Source organism: Erpetoichthys calabaricus, chromosome 13 (assembly GCF_900747795.2).
Source record: "Erpetoichthys calabaricus chromosome 13, fErpCal1.3, whole genome shotgun sequence".
Taxonomy (NCBI): domain Eukaryota; kingdom Metazoa; phylum Chordata; class Cladistia; order Polypteriformes; family Polypteridae; genus Erpetoichthys; species Erpetoichthys calabaricus.
The window spans coordinates 131,210,455-131,224,853 of NC_041406.2; the positions used below are offsets into that span (position 1 = coordinate 131,210,455).

The following is a 14,399-nucleotide window of genomic DNA, read 5'->3' on the forward strand; positions in this document are numbered from 1 at the left end:
AGTCCACTCTTTGTGAATCTCCCCCACATTTTTCAATGGGTTTTGTTTCACAATCCTCTCCAGGGTGCGGTTATCCCTATTGCTTGTACACTTTTTTCTACTACATCTTGTCCTTCCCTTCGCCTCTCTATTAATGTGCTTGGACACAGAGCTCTGTGAACAGCCAGCCTCTTTAGCAATGACCTTTTGTGTCTTGCCCTTCTTGTGCAAGGTGTCAATGGTCGTCTTTTGGACAACTGTCAAGTCAGCAGTCTTCCCCATGATTGTGTAGCCTACAGAACTAGACTGAGAGACCATTTAAATGCTTTTGCAGGTGTTTTGAGTTAATTAGCTGATTAGAGTGTGGCACCAGGTGTCTTCAATATTGAACCTTTTCACAATATTCTAATTTTCCGAGATACTGAATTTGGGACTTTCATTAGTTGTCAGTTATAATCATCAACATTAAAAGAAATAAACATTTGAAATACATCAGTCTGTGTGTAATGAATGAATCTAATATACAAATTTCACTTTTTGAATGGAATTACTGAAATAAATCAACTTTGTCATGATATTCTAATTTTATGACCAGCACTTGTAAATGTACTAGGGGGCTTCGGCCCTGCTCGCTTTGCTCACCAACTACCGAACCCCCATCCCCCAAAAAGGAGACGTGGTCGCTCCTCTGAAACTCTCTTTTAAACAGTGATACAATGGGAAACAAAGTGGTTTTTTTTTTTTTGTTTTTTTTTTACCTCCACTTCGCTCGATCTTCTTCTTCTTCTCCTGCTGTTGCGCCATGTGATCTGCATCTCGCACGACACACTTCTGTCATATCACCTATGTCCATATATTTGATTTCTTTTCGCTTTTGCCTTTTCATCAATATCACACTGAATTTTGATTCCGTGTTTGGAATTACATTGTGACAACTCAACGTATAACTGCCCGTGAGTAAATATCGTTTCTTACTCTCTACAAGAAATGTGTCTGACAATATCTTGCACGACGTGAAAGTGTCTCTCTGAGAAAATCACGTCTTGTCTCCTTCCAAGATTTTTTTTTTTATAATAGAGAGATACTATTTGTCTCAGATATAGTTAGTTTTCAAAGTCATTATTTTGTTATTAAGGCACAATGAAAAACAACAGAAACCTTGGTAAAGGGTATCTGAGGTTAAACTGGTTTAAAATTATATTTTGAATTTTTTTCCTATAAACACTTGTAAGCTACTTAATTGGCACCCATCATGGGAAAAAAATAAACCTGGTCAAGAGAACAAAACAAATGCACAAAAAGAACTTCAACGCAAGTTATGTAGCGACACCTCACCTCTTTTGTCTTCTTTAGATTGACCAGTTTAATTTAAATTAATAGTCAGCAGCACACAAAAATAAACAAGACACACCATACAGTACCCCATGAAAATGCTCTGTTAGGAATTTTTAACCTTCACCTCCTTCAATGCATTAAACAACGTAATAGAAGAAAGGGAGTCAATTACTTAAATTAAAATAAAGCTGAAATTGGAAGATAACAATTTTCATGGACCCTTGAAATAATAACAGACATGACAAGTGAACCTGCTACAGTGACGAATGCTACCATGCCAATTCTCAGCATCCCAGGCTGCAGGCACATACACTTAAACCTTAGCAGTCATTCTGTATGGACCCATTTCTACATTTTCTGCCTGGAACGATCAGTCTGGAGATGGAATCCAGGAGTGGCTCGGCCTTCAGAAGATGTAACAAACATCTGTTCTTGTAACAACAGGGGCAAATGTAGCGAGGCTGAAATGGAGAGAACCTGCAGCGAGAAGCCTGATTGGTCCTTAAAGTGAGAAGAGTTCTTTTTCAGATCAATTGACTAATCTGCCTGTACTCTTCACTCTAAATCCTGTGGCCCAACTTCTCAGGGCCATCTTAACAGCATCATAGGCCACCGGGCAAAGTAGTGCGCTTTGGCTCCTGCTTTGATAGCAAAACAGAAACATACATAGGCATCAGAAGCATTGTAGGTCCCTATGTACCTAGAGCCCCTGCCAGTTCCCATTGTGCCCATTAATTATGACAGTCCTGGGCCCAAGTTCAGGTCAAGCACCTCTAAGACTGACACTGCCGCTTGTGACAGTTACAATATTAACCCATTGCTTTGTTCTTAAACGGTTATCAACTGACTCTCCCGTTTTTTTTTCCCAAAATAGAGTTTTCTGAAAGATCTACTCCAGAAAGCCAAAAAATCATATGACGACAAAAAGTTAGAAGAATACACAGAGACAACGGTAGGTATTTAAGCTGATTTTTTATTTCAGAATCCAGAGGGCTGTAATGCCCCCCTGATTTTCATTGCTGTTAAGTTTTCAAATTGATTGTACTGTATGTTTACCTCTGAATCTCATACTGCTAACTGCTTAGACTAAGTAAAGGTAGTGTAAATGGTTAGAAAATATATCCTCATCCTGTGCAACAAAATGTATTGATGGTTCTAAAATTAAGGTTTTAACATTGATCCTAAGCTGAAAAGCCACCATCATAAAAGAAAAAAGAAAAAAAAAGCTTGTTTGGGAGTCAGTGATAACTTATGAGTATCAGTGTTGGTCAGTGAGGGATGTGGTGTGATCAAATGTGAGCAACAGTCATCAAATGTCTGTATTTATGAATTCAAGGGCAATAGCCTACATGAGTAGTACATGGTGACACTGAGTTGCTGTTCCTGTAGCCTCATGGCACTGGGGGCATGGGTGCAAATTCCTGCCTGATGTGGAGTTTTTTCCTTTAGGGTCTTCCCTAAAGATGTGCATTTCACATAAACTGGTGGGTTTAAATTTAACATTGGTCCACTGTATGTAAGGTGTGTGCTAGTGAGCATGCCCTGTGATGACTTTACACCCCATTGAAGGTGCATTTCTACTATGCCACCTTATGCTGCTATGGAAGGCTTAAGACGCCTATGACACTGTAATACAAAATGCAATTTCAGAAAATGCATAAATTGAATCATCCGAAGTACGAGTTAATGTGGTTAGTGTGGCAGTGTGCACTACAGCGTACTGCTGTCTCAATTCAGTATTGATTTCTGACTTGTACCCAGAGTTGCCACAATATAAAAAAAAATCCTGGCTTTTAATGGCATTTTATGGTTCTTTACTAGATTGTGTGGTTCCTCATAGAACTATTGCTTGACAAAGCACCATTTCATTCTGGGAAGGGTTCTCTGCATATGAACATGGTTCTTTGCCTTTGAAAAACATCCTAGTAGGGGAAAAAAACAAACTAAAATCTTTACTGTATAGTGAACTAAACACTGAGTAAGAAAACCTTGATGTATCCTGTATTATTGTTTGAAGGAAGAGTCCTTTTAAAATCATGACTGTTTGGTATTTCATAAATCTGTTATCTATTCATTGTTATTCATTGTATTGAGGCTGCTATGAATCTAATTAGAGAGAGGTTCTTTCTGGATCCTTCGTGTGGATGGATCTTTTGAGAGCCAAAAATGGTTCTCCTATGGCATCACTGTGAAGAACTACTCTAGCACCTTTATTTTTAAGAGTGTAGGCAGTAAATTCTCAAAGCACTGAACCGGATACGCAGATCAATAGCTGCATTTACTCTGAATGGATGAAAATTTCCTTAAAATATTACATATTATGGCATAACAAATAGCTAACAGTTTTTAAAAATATTGTTCTTTTGTATTTATCATATTTAAAATAACAGAATAAATATAACAGAAATTCTAACAAGGTATTCCTATTTCTGAGATTACGAGTTCATTTTTGTTTGCTTTAAAAAAATTATCATTTTATTTTACTACGGAATTAAAACATTCTACACGGGATGAGAATTTGATACATTCACTTTTATACAGCTATTTTATTTTTTGCTACTTGTGTCCAGCAGGGGGGGCATGGGAATGTGTTCTTTTAAAATTGTAGTCCTACTTGAAACAATAAATCAAGCCCAGTATCCACGATGGAGATATTAAGACAAAGATATCATGTCACAAAAGAAAGGATTTTAAATACTGAATTTACTCCTATAAAGAAAACAACTGAGGAAGCCTAAAGGACAGCACAGTTGTCTTACGGTCTTTCAGTGGAGTCTTTGACAATAGTATGCCCATCTTCAGAGGATTAGAGGCATTGTCTTTGAGACAGACAACAGGAGATGTCTTCCACCTGTTCACCTAGACTTCAATAAGTGACCGAACTATATGCTATTTATACTCTTAGAAAACTGACCAATCAAATAGTAAGCCTTGCTGACATTACATCATATTCCATTAACTAATTGTCTGTTTGCTCTTATTAACTCTTTGCTTTGCAGATCATTTCTGCTGAACAATACATAGTACATTGGTATCAGCTGTCTTCATTAATTAAATTGTCAATTAACGTTTTTGAGCTACTTAAAGAAAATACACACATTACCTCCCCTTCTTTTAATCATCTGATTAACGAGTACATCTTCTGTTGGCCACCTACATTTTTAACCTCCAAATGCAACCTTCAATCTTCAGTTTACTGCTATGGCTTCATTATCTGTTAAGATTTAATCTTGTATGTAAACTGAACTGCTTGCATTAAAACAATTACGCTTACAGAAAACAGTGACATCTGGTTATTTTTAACCTTTGGGCACACATTAGTTTTTTGAAGGAAAAGGCCCTCCTGTTTATATTCTAGTAAGACTTTACCAACTGCATTAAACAAGCTGGCTCACAAATCACATCAATGCATTGATTGTTATTTTATACCACTGACCACAATACTACAAAGGAATTTTTATGTCACAGTGGTCAGTTAGAAATGAACAGTGAAATGCAGCTTCTGTTAATTTGAAAATTTTTAAGGTTACTTCTTCAAGTGTACTACACTGCTGACGCTCCACACACAGCTAACGTCCTACCTTGTGCTCATTGCTGCTGGGATAAACTCTGACCCTTGTGACACTAAACTGGGTTATGTGCTTTCAGTAAAAATAGATGGGTGGACTATACATATTTCCATTGGATAGCCGTAGGGCTTCTCTTTGTATTTTATAATGAGGGTCTGTACCCCAGTTTTACTCCTGAACTTGTGTTTTTTAAATTTTATTGCTTTATGTTTTCATTTTTTATTCTATAAGAAACTGAAGGTTTTTTCTTTATTTCAGCTAAAGATATTTGATTCTAACAATGATGGGAAACTGTGTTTGGCAGAAATGGCAAGGTACGATCAAAATGTTGGTAGATCTTCATTTTAGATTGGGATGGTGTTTTGATTAGTTCCAAGGACTCGGTTTGATTTCCATCCCCTTCACCATCTGTGGGGACTTTGCATGGTCTCCCTTTAGTGATACATGCTTTTATTTTAGGTAATTGGATTTCTTTTGACATCTCAAAAGATATGTCATTTAGGTTAATTGGTGACACAAAACTGGCACTAGTGCGAGTGAACTGGTATCCAAGACTCCATTGTGACTTGTTGGTTAGGCTACAGTAAAGTAAAAAGTTGATTTGCAATGAGTTAATGGACTGATGATTTTAATTATAATTTTGAATGGAAGTAAATTTACTAAATAGTTAATTATTCTATATATGTATTTTTTTGTAGACTGTTGCCTGAAAATGAGAATTTTTTGTTAAAATTCCAGGTAGGTGATTTCTTTGAAAATGTAACATTTTATTTTGTATAAGGCTATAGTGAAAATGTAGTGGTGCATTCTGTCCTTGAGTTAAAGTTACAAACTTTAGTGGTTACTCAGGCTGCTTGCTGGCAATCCAACAGTGGCACAGCACAGGCCTGCACCAAACCAGCTAGAGGATTTTACAGTCAGCTACACTGACACTGTTGAGCTTAATTTATGTAGCGTCTGCCGTGGTGAATATCATTAAAAGCACTCTACAACAAAAGAGAAGACTGCTGTGAACGTATACACTAATTTCAGCATCCAATAAATAAATAAAATGAAAAACTGAAACAGTGAACCATAAAACTGAAAACTAAATATCAGAGAACTGGTTGTTCAAAATCTCTCCTTCGATTGATGCAAAATTAACTGATAAACGTATAAAGTAAGAGTTTTAAGCGCAGAGTTTAAAAAACATGAAACCAATTGCAATTGAATAAAGGTTAATAAAATGCAGCTAATATTAAGAAAATGTCACAATGTCAATACAAGGATGAGTGTCAGCAATCTTTTATCTCTGATGCATCATTTTATATTTTTCTGTTTTGTAGCATGTGAAAATGCCAGCAAAGGAGTTCAATAAAATTTTTGAGCTATATGATCAAGTAAGTATGTTAATTTTAATAAATGATAATAATGTTGTCCGTTACAAGTTATTCACAGCTGCTTTACACCACACTGAATCTATGAAAATGTGCCTCATCCATGCCCTCAAAGCCCCACGCAGAAGTGTAAAAGTTTAATGATTTTTAAAATGTAATACAAAATTTTTTTATTCAGGCAAGAAACTTTTCGATAAAAGCAGCCACATGCAACCTTTTAGGGGCAGACAAGGTTTATTTGTATGCACAGCGGGATTCAATTTATGATTGTGCTGGCACTATGTTACATTACACCAGGCAGAGTTTTGGCCTCAACACTTAGTAATCTATTGTCTCATCTCTTCAAGGAGCAGATGACACTGCTTTAGATGTTTATTGATTGGCAGGCTCAGGTTGCGCACAAAGTCAGACAGTTGGGGCCATGCTGATAAGTGAAAACCGCGAAAGTCATCAACTGTAAGATTGAAGTTGGATTCACTCAGGGACCTGCAGCACCTTGTTTGACTGTTACAAATAATATGGTTGTTTGTTTAAATCCAAAATAGATTGATAGCTGTCACTGAAAACTTTACAAAAAAAAAGTGAAATACATATATTGTCAGACCTCTTTAATCCAATGCTGAATTTGAGTTGGGGTTTGGCACAGCCTGTCCCAGCAGCAATTGACATAAGGCTGCAAATCACCCTGGGAAGGGTGCCAGTGCATCACAGAGCACACAGATTGGAGTGAGATTTAGAAATGGGAGGAAAATGCACACAAAAAAAAAAAACTGGAGGACCACACAAAGGCTGAACACAACCAGAATGAGGTTAGGGCCCTGAACACTGGATGCATAAGGAAGCAGTGCTAATCACTATGCCACCGTGCTACATTATATGATTAAAAAATGTTTGAAAAAAATAAATGTATTTTAAATAGCAGGCCTAAATGAAAAGTTTTACATTGAAGACTTTCCGCTTATAATTATGTTTGCTGTAAAAGATTCAGACTTGGTAGACATGTTATACCATTTTAATAAGGATAATAATACACCACCTCCATAGCCACAAGAAAACTAGTGCTTCTCTCAAAAAGTGTCCATTTATGCAATACACATAAGAAAGTAATTATCGCGAGAACACAAAGCACCCAATAACAAACAAAATATTGTGTCATCCTAAAATAGCTTTTTAAAATTGGTTGCCCTGGATCAAGAATATGTTGCCCATCTCACCTTACATCTCTCTCTTTCTCAGCAGCTATACTCCTCACTCATTCATCTAATAGCAAGAAGCATACGTCCTAGGGTTACTTCTGAGTAAACCACTAAAATCACTTCAGAAATCAAGGGTAGTCCTCAGCTGGTACGGGAACATCAGGTTACAGTACCCCATAGCAGCGGTCTGTTGTGTATATAGAAAAATGGAGTCCTATTAGGGATATGTTTCATACCAGATGGCTGGAAGTGTCAACCAGGGAATCTCACTCCTTCTCTCATTGGTTTCTTTGTAAGGATAACAAAATATCTAGTGACAATGCCCTTTGTGCATCTCTTATGAGGGATATATGGGATGACATTTAGGACATGTAGGAGGCATTGCACTGCTTACCTTGCCTGAAAGTTCCTGGACATTCCCAGAGAAGAGATGCAGACTGTTATTGGAAACAGGAAGGCCCTTCAGCTTTGCTTACTTAACACATTACCACTACCACTTACTAGAAAAAGCAAATGGAAAATATGATTAGACCTATTTATAAAATTTGAAGGATTGTTTGTCTACCATTCAAAAACTCATGCACCCCTGGCTCCTGAAACTTCACCTAGGTCTCTATCAATAGCTTATGATGTGACACACCAACAGAACCCATAATTTGGTCATCCAACCCAAAGCAGATCTGAATTTGGACTGTGTAGCTCTGTGGCAATGTGCTTCAAGTGACAGGAAATTTACAGTTACATTTGATTTAACTGACACAACAACAATGGCTGAGCGATTCCACTGCATGTCTGGTACAAAAACAGAACTGAGGCACTGGCATACCACATTGCTGACAGGAAACATGAACAACTCCACAAAGCACCTTACACAGGACATGGCACGTGCGTCAGCTTCAGAACACCGAATGCAGACACTACAACAACTGAGTTTTGCGATCAGAGTGTAAGTTTGTGCGTGAAGCTAAGTTATACATTTACAACACATATGCAGTATCAATAACTCCTTACCTTTTGTATCCATGGGAGCCTCTATTGAAAATCCCCCAGGACATAGGGCATACATACAAATGAGTGACACTTGGCAGGTTCAATAACTCCTCATGTACATACCTGTTGTGAAAAGGCGCTTTATAGGAGCCCGACCTGACACAGATGGACACGGAGGCACACGTAAAAATAAAACACAATTGTATTTTTCCTCAGCTGGGGGCACATCTTCCCCATGTTCCCCAGCCACAGCACAGTCCCAAAAACAGCAACACAAAAACCATACTAATTCTTATTCTTCCTCCACCACTCCTCCCAGGCAATCTCATCCTCCTCCTCCTCCCAATTCCGGCTCCCGGAGTGGTAGCTGCTGGCCCCTTTTATAGTTCACCCAGATGTGCTCCAGGTGCTTGATTGCCGAGTTCCGGCTACACTTCCTGGTGTGGTGAATATGCAGTCCATATGGGCTCAGGAATCCCACTTGCAGCACCCCCTGGCGGTGCCAGCAGGACTCAACAGGGCTGCATCCAACTCCAATTCCCATTGAGCCCTGCGGGAAACCGAGGCACCACTCCTACCCAGGGGGGCGGCCATCTAGCGTCCAGGGGGAGGTATTGCACCACCCAGGGCTGCTCCCCCTGAATATAGAGTGCAGGGGTGTCCCCGGCCGGGCATGAATCCCAGCCACCTGCCACACTGTACAGGTGACAAGTGGCCTTAAAATGCAGACATTGCTCCAATTTAGTTAGAAAATTATGGTATCTAATTAACGCAAACAACACTTGCACAGGAGCCTTTAGTAAGAGAAGGCAAGTTGAACAAAGTTCTACAACTTCTACAAAGTTCTACAACTACTGGCAGAAGACAACCTGGTTCAAAAAGTAAAAACAGTACTTCCTCACCACTTTTACGCAAGACCTATAGTGTCAGAATGCCTTTGTTAACCACTACTTAACTACTAAAAGACATTATAACTTCCACATGAAGTGCAAGACACCACCATATGCAACACCAACAAAGTGTCTACAGCTCCTTATTTTTTTGCATATATGGGAGCCTTCATTAATAACCCCCAGGTCACAGTGCTTACACCTTCGAAATTCGTAACTAAGTTTATCATTATATTGATGGACTACACCCCTGCAAATGTCAACTTTCAGCCTATGCCAATCTTATTATACAACATATCCTAATCAAGTGTTTACACAAAGACTTTCAAGACCTGAAAATAAAGACATCTCTCCTCATTTGTTTCAAAAACTGCACCATTTCATTGTGCTAACAATCCTTATGCCCAACCATTTATAAATAGAATTAAACGAAAAATGCTCAGACAGAGGACAGACAGGTTCAAGAAGTCAAAATATACTTTCATATTTTCATTTTACACAAGACCGATGATGTTAGGTAATGTTCCAACATCGTATAATACATACAATGAGATTAAACTACCTGAAACTTTGCTCAAAACTATACTATTAAAAACCACACATTCATATCCAATATTCTCACATATACAGCTCACACATTACACAACTGTCGGCATATGCAAAAAAAAAAAAAAAAAAGTTTTTTAAAAATATTGCACAAGTTCAGGTAATAAATAGATTATATGATGAACAGAATTTTTCACAATTATGTCTATAAGGTTTACGATTTCAGTACAAAATTTAGTGTAGTCATCACTTTGGGGTAGAAACTGTTCATTAGTCTTGTGGTCCACAATCTAATGGACCTGCATCTCTTTCCTGATGGGAGAAGTTCAAATAGTTTGTGTGCCAAGTGATACAAGTCCTTTATGATGCTGGATGTCTTCCGTAGACACAGAGTGGTGTAGATGTCTTCTAAGGTAGGCAAAGGTGTGTTAGTAATTTTCTCTGGTGTTTTTATGATTCTCTGCAGAGACTTTTTTGTCAGCTGCTGAGCTGTTCCCATACCACAATTAGTATCCCATGAATCATGACACTCTCAATGGAACAAACATAGAAAGACACCAGAAGATTTTGTGGTGTTGCCGCCATGTTCACTACAAACAGTAGGCAAACACCACCACAAACAAATCTACTCAGTCTAAAAGACAAACCCTGATGTCTATCCATTTTAAGCCCCTATGTTAATTCAATTGTTTTACTTTCCCTTTTATTTGAGTACCAGAGGTCCGGGTGTTCCATTAGTTTACAATGTTGTACTTTATGATTTCAGGATGGCAACGGTTACATGGATGAGAATGAACTGGATGCACTTCTTAAAGATTTATGTGAAAAGAACCAGAAGGTAAACTCCTGTTTTATTTTTAGGTCATGTGCAAGTATTGAGACTATTGTGTAAGGTTTCTGTTACTGTTAAACAATGTGCTTTTCATATTAGTGATGCCCCCTATAGTTTTTAGACATTATGTCTTATAAAATATTTGCTAGAAAAAAAGTCCTAACAAAATGTTAGACTTAAAAATCAGATGCAAGATCTTTTTTCTCACTATTTTCAAGCGTTAAACATGGCTATACATTTTTGCCAGCTATACAACACTAAAAAATAACGGTTACGCTTACTAAAATATGTGGAAAGTTACAAACTCTAGCTGAATTTTTAGAGAATACAAAAAGAACCTCAGTTTGAGAGCACATCCATTAGAATCCCTTAATATCTAAACACAATTGTACAATGCAAAATGTTAAATCTTTTCAAACAATTTCCACTTTGATTTATGCATTCCAAGATATAAACTTTTCATGTTTTATAAACAGGTGATTTTTACTTATATTATTGAAAAAAATGCATAACTTAGTTCACAGATTTTCTATATCTATATACTGTGGACGCTAGGGGTCACTGTTGCTTCTTAATCCCAGACAGACAGACACACACACAGGACACAGGGTAAAAGCACCAAGAAATATTTTTTAATTCTCTTCTTCTTAAACAGTGCCCTCCATGCACCACAGCCACAATAAACAGGCAAGTAAATCAAGCACAAACATAAATCTTCTCTTTCTCTTCCTCACCTCCCGGCAAGCTCTGTCCACCTCCACCCGACTTTGGCTCCCTGCTGGGTTCACAGCAGTCTTTTATATAGTGCCCGACCCAGAAGTGTTTCTGCTCTTCCGTCCATGTGACCTACCAGCACTTCTGGGTCAGATGGAGCACTTAAGTTTTTAATCAGCTCGGAAGTACTTCGGGGCTTCCGTTCTTGTGACCTATTAGTACTTACGGGCTAGGTGAGAACCTTGTCTCCCAATGTCCTACAGCGTCTCCTGGCAGCACCCACGGTATCCAGCAGGGCTGTGATGCCAAACTCCATATCCCATGGTGCCCTGAGGGAATCCGGGGCACTGTTGCACTGCAGGGAAGCTGCCATCTAACGTCTTGGGGGAGGCAGTGTCTCACAGTAGCTGTCTTCCACCATCCTTCCACTCTCTGGGTGTCCCTGCCGGGTATCACAATACATAAAGCACAATTTTTTTGAAAATCCTCAAGATCTCAAAAGTCAAAATTAAATCACAATAATTAACTAATTCAATAAAGCTAGAGAAGCCTTTACCTAAATGTTCTATCTATTGTGTATACATATAATGTACAAGAAAATGCTAAGAATAATACAGAATACAAGAGAGTGAATGAGGAGATTATTGTATTAAGTATATGTATACATCAGTATTTTCCCCACGATTCTATAATCCTTGGTTGAAATTCTAAACTTGATTGTGACTAATCTGTTTGTTTTTTTGTCATGGTGCTTAAATGCATCCTTTACTTTCAAATCCACCCTTTCCTTTGCAATATTAATCGGTTCTGAAAATATCTAATGAAAGAGAGAACTACACCTTAGATGGAATGCTTTTACAGCTATTTTTTTCTTAGTAAAATATGACAGTGTAAATTAGTGCCTAAGGGACTTTAAACAGTTATGTCATTTAAAAAGTAGAAAGAAAATTTAAAAAAGGAAGCACATATTCCCTACTGTGTGGTAAAGAGCACAAATGTAGATCTGCCTACCAAAAGTTACTTACCGTGTCACTGAAGTGCATCCTATTTTCAACCAGCTCCTGCCTCCATGTGGCATAAGAGTATCAGTGGGTCTTCACAATCACTTTGTGGTGGACAGAAACAGAGCGTTAGTACACATATTAACTTTATGTTAAACTTAGCATATCTACTTGCTTATTATAAAGGGCGGTATACGAAATGCACACAAATATAGTAATATTTTGAATAAAATTAAAAACTCAAATAAATAAAAGTACTGTGAAATATGACAATAAATAAAACATACCATGTAAGTAAAATAATGTGTCACAAAATATATTTTTGTTGCTTATTTCTTCAAGTATTTATTTAATTATTTCTTCATTTATTTATTACAGTGACACCACACAGAGCATGAAATAAGCCCTGAAATGAAAACTGTCATTTTTACTTGTCAGTGATGAGAGGGCAGCCTCTAGCAAGTATTGTTTTTTGACTGGTGAATCGTCTGCAGAGTGAACATTTGCACTTTGCTTGACTTAAGAATCCTGTGGCTCATGCACATGTTCAAAGTTGTGACTGTGCACTTCTAATACAATTGCAAAAAAAAAAAAAAAATCTGATTTACTGTGAGAAGCCATTACTTTAATTCAAATCTGCTGTAAATATGTTTAAATCCTTGCTACCGACACTTCACCAGTCACTAGAACCAACCCTCATGACTTTGATGAGTCAAAGTAAGTTTTCATTTGAGGGTTTATTTCTGTGTGCAGTTTTTTTTTTTTTTTTTTACACACACACACTCAACAACATACCTGAATGTACAGCAAGTTTATAAAAATGATCAACAACATACCTAACAGCAGTCCCGTTCAATTTAAGTTTACGGCAGGATCTCAAGGAATGCCATGAAACCAGCAACCTTTATTTTATGTAGCAAATTTACATAGCAAACACTGTCCCAGCATTCTTTAAAAGAATATAGACATCATTTGATTGCTTAAGTATATTCCTTATGGTATGAAGTTGGCAATTTAAGAAAATTGCTCAGGGTCACCTTCTAAAGAGTCAAAAATGGAAAAGAAGGTTAAGAAAATCGAAGGATGGACTAATAAACCTTTTAAATTGTTATCTGGGCACTTCTTTAGTACTATTCTAGACACTATTTTTCCAGGTATTGAACCCAATGTTTTTCCTTTTTGTTTTAGGTTTTGGATATAAAAAATATTTCAACATACAAAAATGCCATTATGGCATTATCTGATGGAGGCAAACTCTATAGAACAGAGCTGGCACTGGTTCTTTGTGCAGAGGAAAACTGAGAGAAATCCTCTTCTTTACAACTATCTCCATGCACTAGTGATCTGTGTAAAGATTCTCTCCTAACTCCCAAGGGTGTAGGATGTATTTTTTTTTAAATCTGTAAACCGAACTGACAGCATATGCAGGAAATAAATCACTGGGATATGTGGGACATACTTTGCAATCTGTTGTTTCTATACTGTTTGTAATGTACAGCTTTTTGTAATTATTGAAATAACTATAATAATAAAGGTTATATCCCTTTTACTACATTATATTCCATAAAAAGTACAATATTTGGTTTCTTTTCTGTGCTACACAGGGCACTTAACAGGTTGTAAGTTACCACTGTATTTAAAGATTTAAATATTGAATTTTGCTGGCATTTTCATTTGTAAATTTTCCCACTCATGTAATAATACCTGAAAATGGACAGAATAGTTTGGGTTCCGTCTATGATAAAAAATGTAAAATTAATGAAAATTGACAATACTAAGAGATATTCAATTTCATGGTCTTGCTGAAGACTATTCTGTTATCAATGTAGATGCAAATTAGTCATACACTTTACAAATATCTGAGGTATTGGCCATGATAATAGACCAACAAATGGCATGGTTTTTTAAAATTTTAAAACTTTAGGCATCTAAACCAGACTCACTGTGTAAAAACACAATAAATAAAGATTA

At 37.2% G+C, this 14,399-nt stretch overlaps 1 protein-coding gene across 1 annotated transcript in view; it reads left to right on the forward strand.

Annotated features, from left to right (window-relative positions):
• Positions 1-13,998, forward strand: part of calb1 (calbindin 1) — a 109,204-nt gene extending 95,206 nt beyond the window's left edge. The window contains exons 6-11 of the mRNA XM_028817775.2: positions 2,189-2,266; positions 5,142-5,197; positions 5,582-5,621; positions 6,209-6,262; positions 10,648-10,719; positions 13,617-13,998. Of these exons, the coding sequence (XP_028673608.1) occupies positions 2,189-2,266; positions 5,142-5,197; positions 5,582-5,621; positions 6,209-6,262; positions 10,648-10,719; positions 13,617-13,730 (414 nt within the window). The 3' untranslated portion in view covers positions 13,731-13,998. The remainder of the gene's footprint in view (positions 1-2,188; positions 2,267-5,141; positions 5,198-5,581; positions 5,622-6,208; positions 6,263-10,647; positions 10,720-13,616) is intronic.
• The last annotated feature ends 401 nt before the right edge of the window (positions 13,999-14,399 follow it).